Genomic DNA, 24,943 nt, shown 5'->3' on the forward strand with positions numbered 1-24,943 from the left:
GGCAGTGAGTTCCAGGTCATTACTACTCGCTGTGTAAAAATATTCTCCCTCACATCCCCCTGTATCACTTACCCAAATCCTAAAATCTGTGCCCCCCCCCCCCCCCCCCGCCTCCCCCCCCCCCCCCCCCCCCCCCCCGCCTCCCCCCCCCCCCCCCCCCCCCCGGCCCTATCTTTGTCCCATCAGCTAATGGGAACAGCTTTTCTTTATCCACCTGACCTAAACCTGTCATAACCTTGTCCACCTCTATCAAATCTCCCCTCAGTTCCAAGGTGAACAACCCCAGCCTGACATCGACAATAAAGAATAAACAAACAGAATATGCTAATACCTGGGATCAGATGGGAATATTTGATTGTCCTGGACAGTAAAGGAATTAGAATAACTCACCTTGGGTGTAGTTAACTGGAATGTATCAATCTGGTGTCCACCTATATTCCAGTGAGATTCAGGGACGTGTAGATGAGATGAATAAGTTGCCTTTTTCTTGACAATATTTTGATCAATTACCTCTGAACCTTAAAAGGAAAACCATGGGTGGGATTCTCTGTCCCGCTGCACCAGTTTTATGGTGCGGCGCCCCGCCGGCAGCGGGATTCTCTGTCCTGCCAGCTGGCCAATGGGACTTCCCATTGTGGGCAGCCCCACGCCATTGGAGAATCCCTGGGAGTGGATGTGCTGCTGGAGGAACAGAGAATCCTGACAGTGGAGAATCTAGCACATAAAATCCGAGATGCTGCCTGACATATGTGCATAAAGGGAGAGATACGCTGAGCTCATGAGGCAGACACCCCCTGTGACGTTTTGATAAGATTGTGTGACATGTTGAGGGACTACGATCACAGCCTGTGTAGAGACATGGTCACTGGACAAAGACACAAAAATGACTGAATCTATGTCTGTTTAAGAGAGATGCTCTCAAACAAAAGGAGCGACCTGGTAGTAGATAGAAAACTTGCACCTCGTTATCCCTGAAGACCCCCGAAGACACATTGTGGGCCACACAGACAAAATTCAAAGAGAGCTGTACAAAAGCCATTTGCATTTCACATCCAGGCTATTCAACAGGATTCTGCTTGTCTGCTGAGCCAAAGAGCCCCACAGCCTTCCTTTCTATTCACAATGGCTGAGACATTCAACAATCTCGGGGGCACCGGATGAGGACTATAGGTGCTTTGTCAAACGTAGTGTGGAGAGTGAGGGTGATGTGACATGGCCTCTGGTTTGTGAAACCAGTAATATTGCCTTGCTGTACTGCACAGTCTCAGTCTGCCGTTTTAACATTGATCCAGCAGCATCACATACAAGGCTCTGGCCCAGATTGGACATCTGGCTCCATCTACACTGCCTCTGCTGGACATTCTGTACCATCGGCAGCAAGATTGATTCATCTCCTATCTCATTGTATGATTTCAACACCACTCTGCTGGGTCTCCTTGAATTTGGTTTCCCTTCTGCCAGATAGCTCCTTCTGTTCAAGTTCAAAGTGATTAATGTGGTTTGTGGGGGACAGAGATTCGTAGTTGGAGAGGGAGAAGGATGTTGTCTGATGGCTATGCATCTAACCTGATCCAGACAGGGAGGGGCAACACTTGAGGGACTCTCGATTCTCCCGATTCCATAACTTCCTGATGGATCATGGAGATCCCACTATTTGCAGCATAGAATCACAGAATGCTCACAGCACAGAAGGAGACCATTCAGCCCATTGTGTCTGTCACCTCTCAGGAAGAGCGGCTCAGCTAGCGCCACTCCCTTGCCTTTCCCCCATAACCCTGCAAATTATTTCCCTTTATAGCATTTACCCAATTCTCTCTTGAAAACGGCGATTGAATCTGCCTCCACCACACTCTCATCAGAACCTTCCAGATCCTCACCCATCGCTCTGTAAAACAGGTTTCCCTCATGTCGCCTTTAGTTCCTTTATCAATTTGAGTGTCAATGTGTGCATGACTTTAAGGAGAAGCTGGATAAGTCCATGAAAGAGAAAGGAACAGAGGGATTTGCAGATGAAAAAAAAGACTTGAATTTATATAACACCTTTCAGAGCCACTGGAATTCTCGATGCATTTTGCTGCCAATTGTGTACTTTCTGAGGTTTAGTCACTGTTGTGATGTAGGAAACGTGGCAGCAAATTTAGGCACAACCGGATAGGAACATAGGAACAGGAGTAGGCCAGTCAGCCCTTCGAGCCTGCTGCCCCATTCTATAAGATCATGGCTCATCTGGTTGTGATCTCAACTCCACTTTCCTGTTCCACCCCCATAACCCTTGTCTCCTCTGTTAATAATATGTCCAACTTTGCCCTGAATATATTCAATGACCCGGCCCCATTGCTCTCTGGGGAAGAGAATTCCACAGACTAAAGACCCTTTGAGAGAAAAATATTCTCCCCAATCTCCGTCTGAATGGTGGACCCCATATTGATAAACGGTGTCCCCTGGTTCTAGTCTCTCCCAAAATTGGAAACATCCTCCTGATTTCTACCCTATCAAATCCCCTCAGGGTTGTAAATGTTTCATTAAGATCACCTCTCCTTCATCTAAAGTCCGCCCAACATGTTCAACCTTTCTTCATAAGAGAAGCCCCTCATCCCAGGAATGAGTCGCGTGATTTTTTTCTGAACTGCAGCTAACACAATTATATCTTTGTTTTTCAAACAAGGAGAAGATGCAGTGCACAATATTCCAGATGTGGTCTAACCAATGCCCTGCACAGCTGTAGCTTCTATTTCCCCTTGTGAGAAACGCTAATATTCCAGTTGCTTTTCTAATCACTTGCTGTACCTGCACACCAACTTTTTGTGATTCATTTACCAGGACACCCAGATCCCTCTGTAACACTGAGTATTGTAATCTCTCTCCGTTTAAATAGGATACTGCTTCTCTATTCCTCCTGCCTTATATTCCATCTGCACATTTTTCACACTAATTTCTGTACCTTCTTACAACCTACCGACAATTAACAAAACCTCAGAAAGAGCAGTGTGATAATGAGCAGAAGATTTGTTTTTGTGCTGTTGTTCGTGATTGAGGGATAAATATTGACCAGAACACCGGGACAATTCCCCTGCTCATCTCAAAAATAACATGAGGTCTTTTAAATCTAACCAAGCAGGTAAACTGGGCCTCACTAACATCTCATCTGAAGGATGGTAACAGCAACACAGCAGCACTACCTCAGTATAGCACTGCAGTGTAAGCCCTGAGTGTAGTTCTCCAGTCCTGAATGGGGGCATGAGCCCAGAACCTTGGAACTCAGAGGTAGGAGTGTAACCCACTGAGCCCTGACTGACAGTGAACATGAGTAAGACTGGGAGGAACCATGTGTGAAGTATCAAAGCCATAACATACCAGGTGAACCGAATGGCATGTTTCTTCAATATCTATTCTATGTCATTTCAATCAATGAAACATTTCAGACTTGGAATTGTCAAATCCACACCTGGGATTTGTTTGGGTGCGATGCTGAACGTGAACTGTTTTGTAAAATAATTTCAGCTGGGAGTCCCTGAATGAATAAGGAGAGGACACAAACAGCAGTTCTTAAAGATACACTGTTAACCCAGCAAATCAGAGTTCCAACTATCCCACATCAAGGACATGATACAGGGAGTTCAATGCAAATCTGGTTCATTAGACTTAAATCCAGAGCATTAAACTACAGCCCAGTTACAGTGGTCTCTAAAATCAGCAAAAACGAGCCCCAACCTTTCAAATGAATAAGGTTTGGTCCTGAACAGCAACAACAACAGCAGAAACCTTCTCCCTCTTAATCAATAAATCTCTGTCACCCACACACTCCCTATTGATTGTGACACGAATTCATCCCACTATGTTATTTTGCTTTTCCCCAATTCTCCTCCCCTAAAGGTGCTGAGTCTCGGGTTCAGTTTCACATTCACACATTGCCCTTCCCAATATGTCATCTAGGTATCTAAATCTTTACACCTGAAGTTAATAAACTGTTTTGCTAAGGGGGGACGTCACAATCAAATACAGTGACCAGCCATATGTACGTTGTGTCAGAGTGACGCTTTTCATTCCAATCCAGGAGACTGGGCTCCGGGTCAGCAATGGCGGCCGGGCCTCCCACAATGCCCCACGCTGGGTAAACCACTCTATCCGCCTCACGGGCGGGCAGCCCGGGACTGCATGTCCAAGGGAGAGTGGCAGCTGCGCATGTGCAGGATTGTGCTAATCCCATTGGCTAAATTGTCCGCGTTCCTTGAATCAAAAGTTCTTCCAGCACCACGTGACATCATTTTCAGGCAGCCGGCAACCAATGGAACTCTAGTCCTCCAGCCAATCAGAGCGCGGGCTTTGTTTGAACGAAGATTTACCTTCACACAGACTGAAACCTACTTGTGTCTCCAACATCTGTGAGTAAAATACTTTATTTCCTCTCCTTTCCATTCATTTTCTTATTCTGACCTTCAATTGGTGATTTGCAGCAATTGAAAGGGAAGAAAGGGAATCAAGTCTGTATGTTAACCAAATTTTTAGAGGCAGAACACATTTTTTAGGGGCAACCCGGTAGCATAGTGGTTAGTACAGTTGCTTCACAGCTCCAGGGTCCCAGATTCGATTCCCAGCTTGGGTTGCTGTCTGTGCGGTGTCTGCACGTTCTCCCCGTGTCTGCGTGGGTTTCCTCCCACAGTCCAAAGATGCAGAATCATAGAATTTTCAGTGCAGAAGGAGGCCATTTGGCCCATTGAGTCTGCATCGGCCCTTGGAAAGGGCACCCTAGCTAAGCCCACTCCTCCACCCTATCCCCGTAACCCAGTAACCGCATCAAACCTTTTTGGACACTAAGGGCAATTTATCATGGCCAATCCACCTAACCTGCACATCTTTGGACTGTGGGAGGAAACCAGAGCACCCGGAGGAAACCCATGCAGACACGGGGAGAACATGCAGACTCTGCACAGACAGTGACCCAAGTCAGGAATCGAACCTGGGACTCTGGAGCGGGGAAGCAATTGTACTAACAACTGTGGTACCATGCAGCCGTTTGGGTTAGGTGGATTGGCCATGCTAAATTGCCCTTAGTGTCTAAAAAGATTAAGTGGGGGTTACTGGGTGGCAGTTACGGGGACAGGGTAGAGACGTGGGCTTGAGTAGGGTGCTCTATGTAAGGGCCGGTGCAGACTCGATGGGCCGAATGGCCTCCTTCTGCACAGTAGATTCTATGATTTTTAGTCCAGTAATATAGACATATATTTGTCTGGCAGCCTGCATTTAAATTTTCATGTTTCTGTGTCCAGGACAGGAAGCAGTGAGCAGGGATCTGTCACTCAGCCTGAATCAGCACCTTCAGGAGAATTGGAAGGGTGAATATTAGATACAGTAGAGTAAGAATGGAAGGAGAGTTTGTGGGATAGAGATTTACAGCTTTTGGGAAATGAGAGAGGAAAGAATGTTCCAGAGAAACTAGAATTGTCTGTTCTGAATCTCTATCCTGTTCTGAAAGTGATAACTTTCGTATATTGTTTTTCCAGGATATTAGAAGAGGAAGAATTACAGACAGAAATCTCAAATATCATGTCTCAATCTGATAGATCCACTCGTTTCCTTGAGAACGGAATATCATCGGCCTTTGAAGCGGGAAGGAGAAATGTTTTCTGTTCTGTCTGCTTCAAAAGATTTTAATCACCAGTGTGGCTGGAAAAGCACCAAGACACACACACCCGAGTGAGAGTGTCCCAGTGCACTGACTGTGGAAAGAGCTTTAACTAATTAAAAAGCAGAAGAAATTTATCACATTCTTCACAGTGGGGAAAGACCGTACATGTGTTGTGTGTGTGGATGACATTTGAGCTGATTGTCCAACCTGCAGTCACAAATGCATCCACATCATGAAGAAAGCGTGTAAATGTGGTGGCTGGGAAGGGTTTCAGATCTCCATCTGTGCTGGAAACGGATCATCGCATTCACACCGGAGAGAGGCCGTTCACCTGCTCTCTATGTGGGAAGGGATTCACAGCCCCATCTAAGCTGGAGATTCTTTGCCGCAGTCACACTGGGGAAAGGCCGTTCACCTGTCCTGAATGTGGGAAGTAATCAGTCATTCATCCAACTTACCGACACACTGACGAGTTCATACTGTGGAGAGGCTCTTCACCTGCATTGAGTGTGGAAAAGATTTCAATCGGTCAACTTATCTACAGATACACAAGCGAGTTCACACCGGTGAGAGGCCATTCACCTGCTCCAGTTGTGGGAAGAGATTTAGGAATTCTTCCAACTTAGTGACACATCAGCGGGTACACACTGGGGGAGGCCATCCATCTGCTCTGAGTGCGGGAAGTGATTCAGTGATGCACCGGCCCTGCGGACACCAGCGAGTTCACACTGGGGAGGGGCCATTCACCTGCTCCATGTATAAGCAGTGATTCACTCAGTCATCCAGCCTGCTTGTACACCAGGTCACTCACACTAATGAAAGACCCTTTAAATGCTCGGAATGTGGGAACGGCTTCAAAAATGCTGCAGTCTGAGGGTCCACCAGCGTATTCACGCCGAGGACAAACCGTTTAGCTGCTCTCACTGCGCAAAGAGATTTAAAATGTCGTCCGGCATTCTGAGACATCGGCGAGTTCACACCGGGGAGAGCCTGTTCACCTGCACTGAGTGTGGGAAGGGATTCACTCACTCACACCACCTGCTGACACACCACGAGTTCACAAGTGATAACAATGGTTGGATTCAGATGCGTTTCTGCTTTCAATTGGAGAGACTGGAGCTGATGAAATTTCTCTCTTTAGTGTGTAGGTTTATGAGGGTAGAGAATGGAGCCACTCGGAACCAGGCCATGCTGGCTCTGTGTCGAGCAAACCAGTCAGTTCTATTTCCCCATTCTATCCCGATATCCCTGCAGGTTTATTTCCCTAAAGTATTGATCCAAATTCCATTTATAACCATTCTGTCATCTAGGCTTCTCCCGGCCTCATAGGAAATGGGTTCCAGCTCATTACCACTCGGTTTAACTGCAAACGAAGCTCAGAGTGCACAGGAGGCCATTCTGCCAAACCGGCTCATGCTTTGGCCGAGCTATCCAATTAAAACCATCACCCTGCAATTTTCCTGTCCGTTCAAGAATCTGTCCAGTTCCCTTTTGAAAGACAACAGTTGAAACTGCTTCTTGCGCTGTTTTCAGGCGCACATTCCAAATCACAACAACTCGCTGTGTTTTTAATCAAATCATTCAGGACACTGTGTTTGGATTTTCACAAGAGTTTTCAAAATGGTGTCAAATATATGGGTATCACAGAAATTGAAGATTAAATTTTTATTAATCATCTTGATGAAGGAATGGAGTGTAATAAATCTAATTCCTGGACAATTTAACATTTTGCACAGGACGTTCTAAAATGTTTCACAGCCAATGAAGTGTAATCACCGTTGTAATTTAGCAAACTGGCTGTAGGTCTTCGGTGATCAATTTTAGTTTTAAAAATCAATCACTTTAATAACGTATTCACTGTCATAAATAACAAGGTCAAGGAAGCTAACATAGATGTATGTATTTTTAAAAATAACATTGCACCTAAATGTTCCAAGAAACAGCAGGGCCACCAGACATTATTTGAACAAAGAATATTTCCTAATTTTATTAAACTGCATGACATCATTTTCTGTCAAAGTCTGTGTCAAGAATAAGGCTCATTGCTGAATTAGTAAGAAAGAAAGCTATTGTTTTCCACAAGTTGTCTTTTTGAACCATCGGATCTTATATTAACCAAATGTGTTATTTGAAGATTAGTGTGTTAATTAACTACTAGTCAACTCATCACCGCTCGTGGTTGTGCAGCCTCTATTGTGCCTGTAATGAAGCAGGACGGAACTATACGCATTTACGGAGATTTTAAAACTACCATCAATCTGGTTTTATGTGCGGATCAATACCTGCTACTGTTGATTGAGGCTTTGTTCACCGGCCTAGCAGGAGGACAGAAATTCAGTAAAATCGACCTATTGCAGGCTTATTTGCAAATGAATGTTGAGGCTGAATATCCACATTTGCTCACCATTCTAAGAGAAGGCAGCTAAGAAGATGGAGGCTATCATGGAGGATCCATGACCAATGAATGTAACACAGTTAAGATCATTCCTCGGGTTAATTAACCAATATGAGAAATTTGATTCAAAGCGAGCAACCCTGCTTAAACCATGACCTAATTAGTTGTGCATCAAACAAGCATAGCAATGGACAGCAGAGTGTGAAAAAGCACATCAATCAGTTAAAGAAACACTGAAGAATTCAGGAGTGTTGGTCCATTTCAACCCAAAGTTACCACCACAACTTACCAATGATGTCTCGCCGTACGGTGTTGGGATGGTGGTGTCACACATACCACCTTCAGGGGAAGAAAGACCAATAGCTTTTGTCACATACATTAACAAGTGCTGAATCAGATTATGCCCAGTTGGAGAAGGAGGCACTGAGTATTATTTATGGTGCGAGAAGATTTCACCAATATCTCTGTGGTCGTCACTTCACATTGCTAACAGCCCACAGGCCCTTAACGATTTTGGGCCACAAAATGTTTTCCTTCATTGGCAGCAGGGAGACTTCAACCATGGTGTTACACATTGACTTTGCAGGGCCATACGAGGGGCACATGTTGATGGTTGTCATAGATACACATTCCAAATTGCCTGAGGTGGTCCTAATGAAATCAACAACTGCGGAACAAACCATCAAAAACCCCGATGTGATTTTCACACCAGATTTGGGAAACCAGAACAAATTGTGAGTGATAACAGTCCACAATTCACAGCTCAGGAGTTTGAGAACTATCTAATGATGAGTGGTATCCAACACATAAAATCAGCACCTCACCACCCATCCACAAATGGTTCAGCCGAAAGGTTTGTCCAGTCCTTGAAGATGCACTGAAAACCTTCAAGGACCGATGCTTTTTTGAACAAGGAGAGCAGATTTTGGTGTGCAGCTGCACCACCAGCGAGAAGAGGGTCCCTGTAACTGTGTTGTCTGAAACTGGCCCTGTCTCCCACACTGTGCAAACTGAAGATGAGCGAGTGTAGAGACGACACAGATCAGTTGTTAGTGACACCCATCAATGTGCCAGTACCATGTGTGCTAGGACTACCTCAGGATGAACCGCCATCCATACTATCTGATCATGTGACTGCGACTTCTGGTCAATCCGCAGAAACCGAGATTGCTGAAGATCCCCTTGCTGCTCCTAATCTTCTGTCTGCAAAAGAGACTATAACACCTTCCAGGGGAGAGACATCTTCTGAAGCCCCGAAGAGGACATCCAAGGTCAAGAAGAACCAAATCCCTTCAGTGAGCAGGGAACCAGTGCAGAATAGACACCCGCCAGATTGTCTTTCCTATTGACTGCATAATTCTTTGCCTGCCCTTGTGTATATGTTTTGATGATGATGTACTTTTTTTGATTTGATTTGATGTATTATTGTCACATGTATTAGGATACAGTGAAAAGTATTGTTTCTTGCATGCAGTACAAACAATGCATACCGTAAATAGGGAAGGAAGTGGAGACTGCAGAATATAATGTTACAGCTATAGCAAGGTGTAGAGAAAAGATCAACTTAATACAATGATTGAGGCTTTCTTAACCGACCGAATTTTAGGGGGGGTCAGTTCTATTCAGTTTTGTCCCAGGTGCTCAGAGGTTCACTGAAGAGGCCGAATTTTAGGGCAGCCCAATTTTGTGTAGCAGCAAACACCAAAAGGTTCAGAAGTGTAAATAGCATGTGGGATCAGCCAAATATGACCTCCAAAAAGAGGAAAGAGAAAGGGAAGTGGAATGAGTCGGGTTATGGGATCAATACATTCTGCATCCCACAACCAAACTGTGGAGCAGGCTCCCCTCAATAAGTTCACAGCTGATCTGATTGTAACCTCAACTCCACATTCCCAACCCCCCGATAACTTTTCACTCCCTTGCTTATCAAGAATCTATCCAGCACTGCCTTCAAAATGGTCAAATCTAGGATTTGGATTCTCACCAGCTGATTATGGGAGGGGGTGGTGGGGATTTCAATTGTGTAAGGGAGCCAAGGTTGGATAGGTTCAGCCTTAATTTTCACAGTAACTTCATTGCAGCGTTAATGTAAGTCCACTTGTGACACTAATAAGACATAGGAGCCAAATTAGGCCACTCGGCCAATCGAGTCTGCTCCGCCATTCAATCATGGCTGATATTTTCTCATCCCCATTCTCCTGCCTTCTCCCCATAACCTCTGATCCCCTTATTAATCAAGAACCTATCTATCTCTGTCTTAAAGACACGCAGTGATTTGGCCTTGGTCGATAATATCCAATTAAATCCGCTACCTTGATGGCGGTGCTTGTCCCTACCTGCCATGTCGTTAGTGTCCGAGGCACGTGGGCCTTCCCAAATGAGGAAAACTCAAATGCGGCAAAGAGTTCCACAGACTCACCAACCTCTGGCGGAAAAAAATCCTCCTCACATTTGTTTTAAAGGATCCTCCCTTTAGTCTGAGATTGTGTCCTCTGGTTCTAGTTTTTCCTACAAGTGGAAACATCTTCTCCATGTCCACTCTATCCAGGCCTCGCAGTATCCTGTAAGTTTCAATAAGATCCCCCCTGATCCTTCTAAACTCCAACGAGTACAGACCCAGAGTCCTCAACCATTCCTCATTCGACAAATAAAGGGTTGAGCAAGTTTAATGGGCCAAACTGCAGTTCCTATTTGTTATGATCTGTGTCCAGGACACGAAGCAGTGAGCAGGGATCTGTCAATCAGCCTGAATCAGCACCTTCAGGAGAATTGGGACGGTTAATATTAAATACAGCTGAGTGAGAATGGAGGGAGAGTGTGTGGGATGGAGATTTACAGCTTTTGGGGAATGAGAGGGGAAAGAATGTTCCAGAGAAACTAGAACTGTCTGTTCTGAGTTTCTATCCTGTACTGACAGTGATGTATTTTGTAAATTGTTTTTCCAGGACATTAGAAAAGGAGGAATTACAGACAGAAATCCCAAACATCACATCTTGATCTGACAGTCACTTGATTCTTTGGGTCACACGCACCCGAGTGAGAGTGTTCCAGAGCACTGACTGTGGAAAGAGCTTCAACCAGTTACAGAGCTTCACAGAGGGGAGGGACTGTACACGTGTTCTCTGTATGGGTAAGGCTTCAATTGTCTAACCTGGAGAGACACAAGGAGACCCAAAACATGGAGAAACAGTGGAAATGCCGGGACTGTGGGAAGAGATTCAAAGCCCCATCTGCACTGGAAGCTCATCGGTGCATTCACACTGGGAGAGGCCATTCAGCTGCTCTCAGTGTGGGAAAGGATTCAGTTAGTCATTCACCCTGCAGACACACCAGAGGGTTCACACTGGGGAGAGGCCATTGAACTGCTCTCAGTGTGGGAAGGGATTCAGACATTTATCCACCCTGCGGAGACATCAGCCAGTTCACCCCGGGGAGTGAGCATTCACCTGCACTCAATGTGGGAAGGGATTCTGTGTTTCCTTGTACCTGCTGAGACACCAACAAGGTCACAAGTGATTACAGGGGTTGGATTCTGCTGTTATTGTTGCTACTCTCAATTACACCCAGAACAGCATTGTGTTCATTCTGTCAGTTGGTCAATGGGGAGGGTTTCTTTCTGCTGGACTGGCCGGTCTCACGACTTTGCCTCCAGTGGGCTGATGCTCTTGAGGCTTGTGGCAAATACTTGGCTTCAAATTTCACAAGGATCACAGAGTAAAAGGGTGTTTTGGAAGGTACATGACAGATAGCTCCTGTTTCTGTTTGAAACCCCTAAAGAATGCAAGTTTAGATGAAGATAGGCTTTGGTGGTTACATGGTTCTGTCTCAGAAGGAAACTGTCAAGCTATGAGGAACAAGTTGTCTGCAGTTGAATGGGAACTTACAATAAAATGTGTAATGATACAATCGCAGTAAAGGAATTATCACATATTTACATAAAATATAGATTCACTGATTTATTGGTACCTTGAAGAATGAATGCAGTATAATTCTTAAATTCAGTATACATACAGACAGAAAATGGAACATCCACAAGGCAAAGTCATTGTTTCAGATAAAATATGAGAATTGCTGTACAGCAACTTAATATGTGTCAGAATCTAACACTGTTTCAAGAAAAGTTGTATAAAAGCCCTCGTAATGAATAAACCATTGTTCTACAAATACATGTAGTAATGAAAAAGTATTGCAGCCTTAGCAACACAAACATTTACAAAATGTAGCAAAACCTCAGCAACAAGCAAGGTTAATGCAGAACATCTTGGGGGCGATTCTCCAATATTGGGCACAAGAGTTCGCGCCATCGTGAACGCCGTCGCAAACCGGGCCCGGTTACGTACGATTCTGGCCCCCATAGGGGCCAGCACGGCGCTGGAGCAGTTCACGCCGCATGCACGTGCAGTTGGGCCAGCTGAATCCTGTGCATGCGCAGTTGGGCCGTGCCATCCTGTGCATGCATGGGGGACTTCTTTAGCACGCCGCCCCGACTCAAGATGGAGTCGGTGTTCAGGGGCCGGCCACGCCAGAAAGTAGGCCCGGGGAGGGAGTTGAAGAGGAGGCAAACCCATCCACCCGCTCCAGGTTCTGCCCTGGATGTGATTAACAGCAGGAATAGCAGCAGAATCTAACTTATCATCACTTGTGAACCCTTTGGTGTCTCAGGATGTTGGACGACTGAGTGAATCCCTCCCCACAGTGAGAGCAGGTGAATGGCTTCTTTCCAGTGTGAACTCGCTGGTGTCTCCGCAGTGTGGCTGATGTTCTAAACCTCTTTGTGCAGTGAGAGCAGCTGAACGGTCTCTCCTCAGTGTGAATGCGCTGGTGGGACATCAATACCTGAGAGCTTTTAAACCCACTCCCACAATCGGAGCATTTAAAGGGTCTCTCATTGCTGTGAGTGACATTGTGGCTCAACAAGTGATGACCGAGTGAATCTTTTCCCAGTCGGAGAGGTGAACGGGCTCTCCCCGGTGTGATTTCGCTCGTGTTTCATCAGGTTGGATGAGGTTCTAAACCTCTTTGTGCAGTGAGAGCAGCTGAACGGTCTCTCCTCAGAGTGAACGCGCTGGTGGGACATCAGTCGCTGAGAGCTTTTGAAACCCTTCCTGCAGTCAGAGCATTTAAAGGGCCTGCTCTTGGTGTGAGTGACATTGTGTTTCAGCAGGCTGGATAATTGAGTGAATCCCATATCACACACACTGCAGATGAACGGTTTCTCCCCGGTGTGAACTCGCTGGTGTCTCTGCAGGTTGGATAACCGAGGGAATCCCTTCCCACAGTCAGAGCAGGTGAATGGCCTCTCTCCAGTGTGAACTCGTTTGTGGTTCCGCAGGTTGCTAATGTCAGTGAATCCCTTTTCGCACTGAGAACAGGTGAACGGCCTCTCTCCAGTGTGAACTCGTTCATGTCTCCATAGGTTGCTAATGTTATTGAATCCCTTTTCACACTGAGAGCAGGTGAATGGCCTCTCTCCAGTGTGAACTCGTTCGTGTCTCCGTAGGTTGCTAATGTTATTGAATCCCTTTTCACACTGAGGGCAGGTGAATGGCCTCTCTCCAGTGTGAACTCGTTCGTGTTTCCGCAGGGTGCCAATGTCAGGGAATCCCTTTTCACACTGAGAGCAGGTGAAAGGCCTCTCTCCAGTGTGAACTCGCTGGTGGATCTGCAGGCTGGATAACTGAATGAATCCCTTCCCACAGTCAGAGCAGGTGAACGGCCTCTCCCCAGTGTGAACCCGTTCATGTTTCCGCAGGCTGCCAATGTCAGCGAATCCCTTTTCACACTGAGAGCAGGTGAAAGGCCTCTCTCCAGTGTGACTGCGTTGATGCCTTTCCAGCTCGCACGGGGCTCTGAATCCCTTCCCACAATCCTCACATTTCCATGGTTTCCCCATGGTCCGGGTCATTTTGCGTCTCACCACGTTGGACAATCAGTTGAAGCCTCTTCCACACACAGAACACCTGTACAGTCTCTCCCTACTCAGAATGGTGAAGTATTTTTTCAGGCTGTGTCACTGGTTAAAGCTGTTTGCATAGTCAGTGCTCTGTAACAGTCTCACATGGGTGTGCGTGTGTGTCCCTGTGCTTTTCCAGACACACTGATGTTTAAAATCTCTAGAAGCAGACAGAATAGACAAACATTTCTCCTTCTAGATTCAAAGGCCGATGATCCCAAGAATTGAGTGACTCAGTCAGTTCTTGATGGGATATTTAGTTTGAGATATTGGCCTCAAACTCCTCTCGTTCGAACTGCCTGCAAACAGATTTTACAAGAGTAATCATTGTCAGGACAGGATTGAAACTCAGAACAGACAATTCTAGGTTCTATCGAACATTCTTTCCTCTCTCTTTTCCTGAAATGCTCTAAATCTCCATCCCACAAACTCTCCCTCCATTCTCACTCTGCTGCATCTAATATTCACCCTCCCAATTCTCCTGAAGGTGCTGATTCAGGCTGATTGATAGATCCATGCTCACTGCTTCCTGTCCTGGACACAGACACCTGAAATGTCTATATTACTGGATGAAAAACGTGTGTAATATACAGACTGTATTCACTTACTTTCCCTCCCAATTTTCCTGAAGGTGCTGATCAACAAATCTAAACTCACTAAAACCTGTACAAGAGTAGAGAATCTCCATATAAGTACATTTACTGATTAGTGATAGGGAAATTCTGAGGAAGAATTTTATTCGTCCATGGAGTGGTCATGACAGGGAACTCACTGCCCACAAGGGTTGTGGAAGTCGAGATGATCAATAATTTAAAATAAAATAGGATGGTTACTTGAAGAAAATAAACTTGCAGGGGAACAGGGATATCGAGGGGGAATGGGACTGACTGGATTGCTGTACAGAGAGTCGGCATTGACTTGAGTTACCAAATGGATTCTGTCGGTGCTGCAATGACTGTATGACTGGAAATATATAATGTAGGTACAGTACTATTTACAAAACTAGAAATAATAATACATGTATTTTACTACAGAACCATCAACAATATATATAATACATACCATATAACAACACTAGACATATCTCTGTCCATTATTAAATTTTTAAAAATTAATTTACGGGATGTGGACAATGCTGGTCAGGCCAGCATTTATTGCCCATCCCCAGTTAGCCTTCCGAAGTAGTGGTGAGTTTCCTTCTTGAACTGCTGCAGTCCTTGAGGTGTAGGTACATCCCCTGTGCTGGTTTTTTTTCTTTATAATTTGTTTTTTTACAAATTTAAAGTACCCAATTCATTTTTTTCCAATTAAGGGGCAATGTAGCATGGCCAATCCACCTACCCTGCACATCTTTGGGTTGTGGGGGCGAAACCCACACAAACAAGGGGAGAGTGTGCAAACTGCACACGGACAGTGACCCAGAGCCGGGATCGAACCTGGAACCTCGGCACCGTGAGGCAGCAGCGCTAACCACTGCTCCACCATGCTTCCCTACATCCCCTGTGCTGTTAGGGAGGGAATTCCAGGATGTTGCCCCAAGGACAGTGAAGGAACGGCAATATATTTCCAAGTCAGGGTGGTGTATAACTTGGAAACGAACCTCCAGGTGGTGAGTTCCCAGGTATCTGCTGCTCTTGTCCTTCTAGATGGTGGTGGTTGTGGGTTTGGAAGGTGCTGTCTGAGGAACCTTTATGATTTATTGCAGTATATCTTGTAGATGGTATACACAGCTGCTACTGTTTGTCGGTGGTGGACGGTTTGAATGTTTGTGGAAGGCGATGCAATCAATCAGGCTGCTTTGTCCTGGATATTGTCGAGCATCTTGTTGTTGGAGCTGCACTCATCCAGCAAAGTAGAGTGTATTCCATTACACTCCTGACTTGTGCTTGTAGATGTCTGGTGGACAGGCTTTGGGACATCAGGTGGTGTGTTACTCACCGTAGGATTCCCAGCCTTTGACCTGCTCTGGGAGCTACAGTATTAATATGGCTCGTCCAGTTCAGTTTCTGATCAATGGTAACCCCCAGGATGTTGGTTGTGGGGGATTCAGCGATGGAAATGCCACTGAATGTCAAGGGGTGGTGGTTAGATCCTCTCTTGTCTGGAGATGCTCATTGCCTGGCACTTGTGACTCCAGTTTAGCTAGGGCTCCTTGTTGCCTAACACGGTCAAATGCTGCATTGATTTCAAGGGCAGTTACTCTCACCTCACTTCTGGCATTCAACTCTTTCGTCCAAGTTTCAACTAAGGCTGTAATGAGGTCAGGAGCTGAGTGACCCTGGCGGAACCCAAACTGAGCATCCAGGAGCAGGTTATTGCAGAATAAGTGCCACTTAATAGCAACTTTGATGACTCCCTCCATCACTTTGTTGATGATGGACAGTAGACCTACAGAGAAGTAATTGGCTGAGTTGGATTTGCCCTGTTTACTGTCCCCTTAAATGTCCGTCATCTCCTGGGGAAACCAGCCCTTTAATTGTGAACATTAGGAAAGAGACCATCCTTTTAGCCAGACAAATAAATGTGTCAAGCTGAGGGAGCAAAGGGTGTCAATGTCTTTCAGAGAGAGAGAGAGAGATCAGGGCCAAGCTTTCCAGAATCTGCACCCTCCCTGGATTCACTTCCTTTCCCTTCAGTTGCTGCAAATCACCAATTGAAAACAATAAATGGAATGAGGGAGAAAAGAAAGTGTTTTACTCACAGACGTTGGAGACAGGAGGACGTTTCAGTCTGTGTGAAGCCCAATCTCCTTTCACATAAAGCCCGCGCTGAGTGGAGGACCAGCATCCTTCCGGTCCTAACTCTATCCATTAGCCAACACCTCACAGGAAGGTCAGGGGCTGGGCTTTCCTCCACACATGCGCAGCTTCCCCTCACCCTTGGACATGCGCAGTACCTGATCACCCGCCCGTGCGGCGGATAGAGCGGGTTCCCCAGCGTGGGGGATTGTGGGAGCTACGGCCGACACTGTCCAAACTCCTGGGGTGAAAAGTGGAGGAGGCTTGGGCGGTTGTGTGCGAGCTTGGTGTCCGCCCCCGGGCCGATTCAAAAGGCAGGCCGCCTCTGGGAGCTTCCTGGATGGGGTGAAACAGCAACTCGGCGCCCATTGCTCCTGGTCCCCGAGGGAAGGGGAGAAGACCGGTTTCGGAGTACTGCGACCAGTCGTGTTTCAAGTCAGCGGTTGAGCTGCGGAGACGCTGCTTCGGACTGCGAGGTTTGCTGTCGGCGGTTTTGAGTTCGCCCAATGGAGGACGAAGGAATGGAGGAAGGATGGCAGCTGGATAGGCTGCTGGAAGCGGCGGGTCGGAACCGGGAGTGGATACCCGATGGGCGGCCCGCGGCCTGCAGCCCGGGGTGGGTTGCTGCCGTTCCTGGGGTCTCCGGGGGTTCGGCCCCCCTGGACGCCCTGTGGGCGGTTGGGACTGACTCTGGGACTTTCTTCCCCGTTGTCGACTGTTGCCAACATTGGAGCGACTCTGGCCGCTGCCATTGGAGGACTTTGAGGACATGTTGTTCCTTGTGAAATTTCGGCTGGAGCGCCGGGGTCATGATGTGGAACATGCACAATTAATGGATAGACTTTTCTATGTGTGCTAAGGGATTTTGTTTTCATGTTTTCTTTGCTTTCGTTTTATTTAGCAGCCTATGACATTCAACTCATTTCGGGTCTCCCTGAAATGGTATTTAGAAATTGTGGTGGAACGCTAGTTGGTGCGAAACTGCTCTCCCTCCAAATGATCCCGTGCCTTTGGGCGGGGTCCAGGAGGGGGAAACCCTCCCGCCTCCGCCGCACCCGGGTCTGGCTCCCCGGTGGTCTGCGCTCTTAGTGAGGAGGGGCCTTTCCCCCGGGGTGTCGGCTGCAGGGCGGGGTGAACGGGGGTGGGTGAGCAGGGATTAGTGTTCGGTGATTGATTCTATCCTGTTAAATCTTTTCTGGGGTGAATTAAGGCCTGGTGCCTGGTGATTGGGTTTCTGATATGATACTGTTAAAATGAATCGAGGCCCTGTGGGTCATATTTGTACCAGAGCGGCCGTATTGTATCGGGGCCTTGTGCCTCGCGACTGCTTGTCATGTGTTTAGAGGTCGTCAGCTTGAAATGTGCCTGTGTTTTGTGTTGTACTTTTGGGCTTTGTTTTTTGTCTTTTCTTTTCTGTTTGTTTTGGAGTGGTCGTATGGTTTCGAGGCCTTGTGCCCTGCGACTGCATGTTTGTATGTTTAGAGGTCGTTCCCTCGATGTACTTGTGTTTTGTGGTTTTCTGTTCTTTCTTGCTTTTGGAACGGTCGTTTGGTTTCGTGGCCTTGTGCCTCACGACTGTTCGTGTTATGTGACTGTCTGATTGTTACTTGAACTATGCGTAGGGCCTGTGCCTTGCGGCTGGTTGTGATAAGTGACTGGCTAATTGGTATCTGGAAACGTATTTCGGCCCTGTGCCTTGCAGCTATTTGTGTTCAATGACTGTTACAACGTTACTGTGAAATGTAATTGGGCCTTGTGCCTTGCAGCTGTTTCGTGTTCAGTGACTGTTTAATTGTGAATTTGAAGTGTAATGAAGTCTGGAGCCTTGTAAATTGGTTTCTGTAATAATTGTGACGACAATAAAAGAGTTACTCACAGATGTTGGAGACAGGAGGAAGGTTCAGTCTGTCTGAAGCTCAAGCTCATTCAGGGTTGGAGGAACAACAGTTTTGCTCGGCAGAAACCGCCATGTCCAGCTTCCGCATTGAGACAATGGGGAGCTCTGATTGGCAGAGGAGCAGAGTCCTTCCGGTCCTCCAATCTTCCTATTGGTCAACACCTGAGCAGTAATGTCAGCGGAAGTGAGCTCCTCTACACATGCGCAGCTTCCCCTTCCCTTAGACATGCGCAGTCCCGTATCAGGGGTGGGGGACGGCTTTCACCGACGGCCGGAACTGTCAGCCGGTTGCCTGAAAAACTTGTCTCGAGGATATGTGGGGGAAGGAGAACAATGGGTGGGGGCGGGGCTCCCGCATCTGCGCGCTGGGCAGTGACGTCACCGCGGAGCGGGCTTATTCCTATTGGTTGATTAAGAGGACGAGCTCCTTTGTGATGTCACAATGTTGAGGTTGGACAATGAGTTTCAGACTAAAACATTCTCCTCTGGGCAACATCTGGGAGCAAATCAATGTCTCCCCTTTTCATAAGGTCATCAGATATAGGAGCAGAATTAGGCCATTTGGCCCATGGAGAAGAACCCTTCAACCCGATTAAAAATCTGTCTAAATCCTCCCTAAATTTACTCACTGTCCCAGCTTCACCGCACTCTGGGGTAGTGAATTCCACAGATTCACAGCCCTTTGGGAGAAGCAGCTTCTCCTCAACTCTGTTTTGAATTTGCTGCCTTTTTTTTTTCAATAATCTTTATTGTCACAAGTAGGCTTACATTAACACTGCAATGAAGTTACTCTGAAAAGCCCCTACGCTACACATTTTGGCGCCTGTTCGGGCACACAGAGGGAGAATTCTGAATGTCCAAATTATCTAACCGCATGTCTTTCGGGGCTTGTGGGATAAACTGAAGCATCCAGTGGAATCATAGAATTTACAGTTCAGAAGGAGGGCATTCAGCCCATCGAGTCTGCACCGGCACCTGGAAAGAGCACCCCACCCCAGCCCACGTCTCCACCCCATCCCCGTAACCCAGTGAACCCACCTAACCTTTTTGGATACTAAGGGCAATTTATCATAAGAACATAAGTAGGCCATCTGGCCCCTCGAGCCTGCTCCGACATTCAATGAGATCATGGCTGATCTTTTGTGGACTCAGCTCCACTTTCTGGCCCGAACACCATAACCCTTAATCCCTTTATTCTTCAAAAAACTATCTATCTTTATCTTAAAAACATTTAATGAAGGAGCCTCTACTGCTTCACTGGGCAAGGAATGCCATAGATTCACAACCCTTTGGGTGAAGAAGTTCCTCCTAAACTCAGTCCTAAATCTACTTCCCCTTATTTTGAGGCTATGCCCCCTAGTTCTGCTTTCACCCGCCAGTGGAAACAACCTGCCCGCATCTATCCTATCTATTCCCTTCATAATCTTGTATGTTTCTATAATATCCCCCCTCATCCTTCTAAATTCCAACGAGTACAGTCCCAGTCTACTCAACCTCTCCTCGTAATCCAACCCCTTCAGCTCTGGGATTAACCTAGTGAATCTCCTCTGCACACCCTCCAGTGCCAGTACGTCCTTTCTCAAGTAAGGAGACCAAAACTGAACACACTACTCCAGGTGTCGCCTCACTAACACCTTATACAATTGCAGCATAACCTCCCTAGTCTTAAACTCCATCCCTCTAGCAATGAAGGACAAAATTCCATTTGCCTTCTTAATCACCTGTTGCACCTGAAAACCAACTTTCTGCGACTCATGCACTAGCACACTCAGATCTCTCTGCACAGCAGCATGTTTTAATTTTTTATCATTTAAATAATAATCCCTTTTGCCGTTATTCTTACCAAAATGGATAACCTCACATTTGTCAACATTGTATTCGATCTGCCAGACCCTAGCCCATTCACTTAGCCTATCCAAATCCCTCTGCAGACTTCCAGTATCCTCTGCACTTTTTGCTTTACCACTTATCTTAGTGTCGTCTGCAAACTTGGACATATTGCCCTTGGTCCCCAACTCCAAATCATCTATGTAAATTGTGAACAGTTGTGGTCCCAACACTGATCCCTGAGGGACACCACTAGCTACTGATTGCCAACCAGAGAAACACCCATTAATCCCCACTCTTTGCTTTCTATTAATTAACCAATCCTCTATCCATGCTCCTACTTTCCCCTTAATGCCATGCATCTTTATCTTATGCAACAACCTTTTGTGTGGCACCTTGTCAAAGGCTTTCTGGAAATCCAGATATACCACATCCATTGGCTCCCCGTTATCTACCGCACTGTTCATGTCCTCATGGCCAATCCACCTTTTATCATGGCCAATCCACCTAACCTCCACATATTTGGACTGTGGGAGGAAACCGGAGCTCCCGTACAAAACCTCCGAAGACACGGGCAGAACATGCAGACTCCACACAGCCAGTGACCAAAGCCGGAATCGAACCTGGAACCCTCGAGATGTGAAGCAACTGTGCTAAACACTGTGCTACCATGCTGCCCATCTTATCCTGTGACGTGGAGATGCCGGCGTTGGACTGGGGTGAGCACAATAAGAAGTCTGATAACACCAGGTTAAAGTCCAACAGGTTTGTTTCAAACACTAGCTTTCGGAGCACTGCTCCTTCCTCAGTCTTATCCTAAGACTATTACCTCTCGTACTAGAATGCCTGAAAGATGTGCTATTAGTGAATTGAACATTCTGGGTTCTTCTTCTGTGTACCCTAACAGGTGCCGGAATGTGGCGATGAGGGGAGATTCACAGTAACTTCATTGCCGTGTTTTTAAAAAAATTTAAAGTACCCAATTCATTTTTCCAATTAAGGGGCAATTTAGCATAGCCAATCCACCTAGGCTGCGCATCTTTGGGTTGTGGGGGTGAAACCCACTCAAACACGGTGAGACTGCGTGAACTCCGCATGGACAATGACCAGGTCTGGGATCGAACCTGGGACCTCGGCGCCATGAGGCGGCAGTGCTAATCATTGTGCCACCGTGCTGCCCCATTGCAGTGTTAATGTAAGCCTACTTGTGACAAAAATAAATATTATTATTAAGAGGGATAGCCGCTCCAAGGCTTCCTTCAGGACGCGCGGCAATGCAGAATCGCTGAGCAGAAACCTATAGCCAAGTTCTGCACACATGAGTACGGCCTCAACCGGGACCTTGGATTCATGTTGCATTACATTCACCACCCCCCACCCCCCCCCCTCCCCTCTCCCCACCCCCACCATCTGGCCTGGGCTTGCAAAATCCTACCAACTGTCCAGTCACTCTGTCTGGACCTGTAAAGACTTAATTACCTGCAGACTGGCATTCAAAAGTATTGTCTTGCATCATTGACTTTATCTATATATATGTTTCTGGAACCCACCTCTTCATTTGCCTGAGGAAAGAGCTGCGCTCCGAAAGCTACTGATTCAAAACAAACCTGTTGGATTTTAACCTGGTGCTATAAGACTTCTTACTGTGCTCACCCCAGACCAATGCCGGCATTACCATATTAAAGGGCAAAGTGGCAGCACAGTGGCGCAGTGGTTAGTGCTTCTGCCTCACGATGCCGAGGTCCGAGGTTCAATCCCGGCTCTGGGTCACTGTCCGTGTGGAGTTTGTGCATTCACCCCGTGTTTGCGTGGGTTCCACCCCAATAACCCAAAGATGTGCACGGGTAAATTGGGTACTCTAAAATTTTAAAAAGTAAAAGGGCAAAGTCTATTGATAGTTTAAGAGATACATTCCTAATAAAAATAGTGTTTAGGCATTGTTGTTTCTAGTTTTCTGCAGTAGAATTCATAAAACTTGAAGTTTTTGCCTTATGACTCTTTCATTTGTTCACTGGGTTTAGAATTTATCTTTTAAAGTTACTGATCTTTTCAGAAATCTTACACAGTTGATTTAGAGCTACAAGTTTCAACTTCCCATAATGCCTCAGGCAACATCTGCCTCTCTATTGCTCATGTCAATGACAGCCCAGCAACAGAGCTGTGCGCTGGAGATGCCGTCACTCCTTGTAGGAGCTGGAATCAGTAGAAAGAAGAACCATAGTTTCTGGTTGAGCTTTGTGTTAGCTGTCTGACCATGATGACCATATATAAATAGCTAACCAAGTAATATGTTGTGATGAGGGTTTAGAAACAGACCCTGGGTAGACAGTTCATTGAAGCTGTGGGCTTGTCAGCTGTGCAGTGAAACCAGGCATCCAACAGCCACAGAGACCTCTAATATTGGACACTGGGTTTGACCCTGTTCTGTATTGAACAGACCTATCTGATACTGGAGGTGATATAGTTAATCTGACCCTTAATTCATTCAATTCCAAAAGTGAATAACATTGTTTCAAGTACAGTGATTACTCTGTTAGTCTGTGAATAAAGTGGTGTCAGTTCAAGCAGATCTCTGTCGGCACACAATTTCATTACTTATTTTTGTTACTGACTAGGGTGCCTCTCTCTCTCTTTTCTCTCCTCTCTCTCCTGCCTCTCTCGGTCTCTGGTGCTCCCCTCTCTCTCTGGTGCCTCTCTCTCCCTCTGCTGCCTCTCTCTCCCTCTGTCACTCTCGGCTGCCTCTCACTCTCTGTTATCAGTGCTTAGGAAGGCAGGTTGGATAGTTTCCTTTGGTAGCCGAGGGCCAAGAAGAGAAGAACAGGGACATTGTGCTGGAACTGTATCAAACACCAGTTAGACCACAGCCGGAACACTGTGGACAGTTCTGGTCACCACATTACAGGAAGGATGTGATCACACGAGAGAGGCTGCAGAGGGGATTTATGATGATGTTACCCAGGATGGAGAATTTTAACTATGAGGAACGATTGGAGAGACTGGGGTTGTTCTCATTGGAACAGAGGAGGCTGAAGGGAGATTGAATTGAGTTGTGTGTAATTCTGAGGGGCTCAGACAGAGTGAATATTTCACTCAGCAGAGTCCAACCCCTGCAGTCAAACATGAAGTCACTGGTGTGTCAGGAAGTGGGATGAGTGAGTGACTCTCTATCTGCACAGAGAACATGTAAACAGCAGCTCCCCAGTTTGAACTCGCTGGTGTGTCAACAGGCTGGAGGATTGGCTGAATTCCATCCCGCTCCTGGAACATTTTCCAATGTCCTCTCCCCAGTGCCAGCAGGCTGCCTGACTGAGAGAAGCTCTGTCCACAGACAGAGCAGATGAATGGCCTGTCGTTAATATGTTGATGCTGGTGTCATATTGATATTGTTCATTCCGGGGATTCCGGTGACAACATGTCGTTGGATGTCACACATTAGGTGGCTCCTGCGAGAGTCTCGGACTTTTGGATGTTTATGCCTGGTTTTGGGGTAGTTTTTACATAGGTTGTTGTGGGACGTCATAAGGAGGTTGAGGAATGTCGAAGTCCCAGAGGAAAGGTGCTGGAAAGAAGGGGGCGAGCGAAGGTCCGCCAGCGAGTGCTGCTGTGAGTCCTGCAGGAAGGAAGATGCGGGGCTGGGTCGTCGGGTGGGGCCGCTCCCCTCACCGGGGAAACTCTGACCGAGGTGATGTCAGAGCTTCAGACATAAGTAGATATTACCCCTTTGAACTGAATTGGCCACATTCCTCTCGGAGGTCTGTTCTATTCTCTGAGCCTCACCCATTTGTCCCGGTTGATCCTTGGTCGTCGCTGAAACGGAATCTTTGATGCTTGGTTCTTATTCTCCTTCTGACCAGTGTCCCAGACAGGTCAAATTTACTCTACTTCGAACTGTTGAATGACATTTTTCTTCTAACCCTAGATCCATTCTTCAGACATTGTGGTTAAAGGTGTCAACTCAGGTTCTGCTCGGCATTTCACAATCTTTTCCATCAGTGCATTGCAGATTCTAAATAGGTCACCAGTCAAAAAGTAACGAGTCTCATTTCAAGTTGACCAAAACCTTCCCATCATGCCTGCAATCAGTCATTTTAGCACAAACAGGGTCTTATCGCTACAGTGGAGTTTGAAAGGCTGTTTGCCAAGTGTTTGGAGGTTCTTCGGAGGGAGATGCCTGCTTCACTTTAGAGTGGGTGAAGGAGACGATTGCCCTGGTAAAGGCGGCAGAGATGAAGATGTCGGTCGAAGTGTGGGAGCAAGGACAGAAGTTGAAGGGGGGGGGGGGAAGGAGACACTGTCACAACACAGTGACCAGTTCGCCTCGATGGGCGAGGAGCTGTGGAGAGTAACAGGAGTCAACAAAGGCTCAGAGCTAAGGTAGGAGACCTGGAGAACTGGTCAAGGAGGGAAAATTTGAAAATCGTGGGCTGCCTGAGGAGTGGAGGGCCTGAGGCCGACCGAGTACTTTGCAAAGATTTTTGCTGCGTTGATGGAGGAGGAGGAACAACAT

At 46.7% G+C, this 24,943-nt stretch overlaps 2 protein-coding genes across 2 annotated transcripts in view; both read right to left on the reverse strand.

Moving 5' to 3' along the window:
- Positions 1–24,943, reverse strand: part of LOC140422059 (uncharacterized) — a 222,637-nt gene that overhangs the window by 80,378 nt on the left and 117,316 nt on the right. The gene's annotated exons all lie outside the window — the stretch shown is intronic.
- On the reverse strand, positions 11,965–18,753 carry LOC140422061 (uncharacterized). Its single transcript, XM_072507053.1, has 2 exons — positions 18,589–18,753; positions 11,965–14,273 (listed from the first exon to the last, which is right to left on the reverse strand). The coding sequence occupies exon 2, from the start codon at positions 13,924–13,926 to the stop codon at positions 12,907–12,909; it is 1,020 nt and encodes a 339-aa protein (XP_072363154.1). The 5' UTR covers positions 13,927–14,273; positions 18,589–18,753; the 3' UTR covers positions 11,965–12,906.

This window comes from Scyliorhinus torazame, chromosome 5 (genome assembly GCF_047496885.1).
Source record: "Scyliorhinus torazame isolate Kashiwa2021f chromosome 5, sScyTor2.1, whole genome shotgun sequence".
Classification (NCBI taxonomy): domain Eukaryota; kingdom Metazoa; phylum Chordata; class Chondrichthyes; order Carcharhiniformes; family Scyliorhinidae; genus Scyliorhinus; species Scyliorhinus torazame.

Bases quoted from the DNA above. Each gene is read 5' to 3' on its own strand.
- LOC140422061 (XM_072507053.1), bottom strand. From the start codon at position 13,926: ATGACCCGGACCATGGGGAAACCATGGAAATGTGAGGATTGTGGGAAG.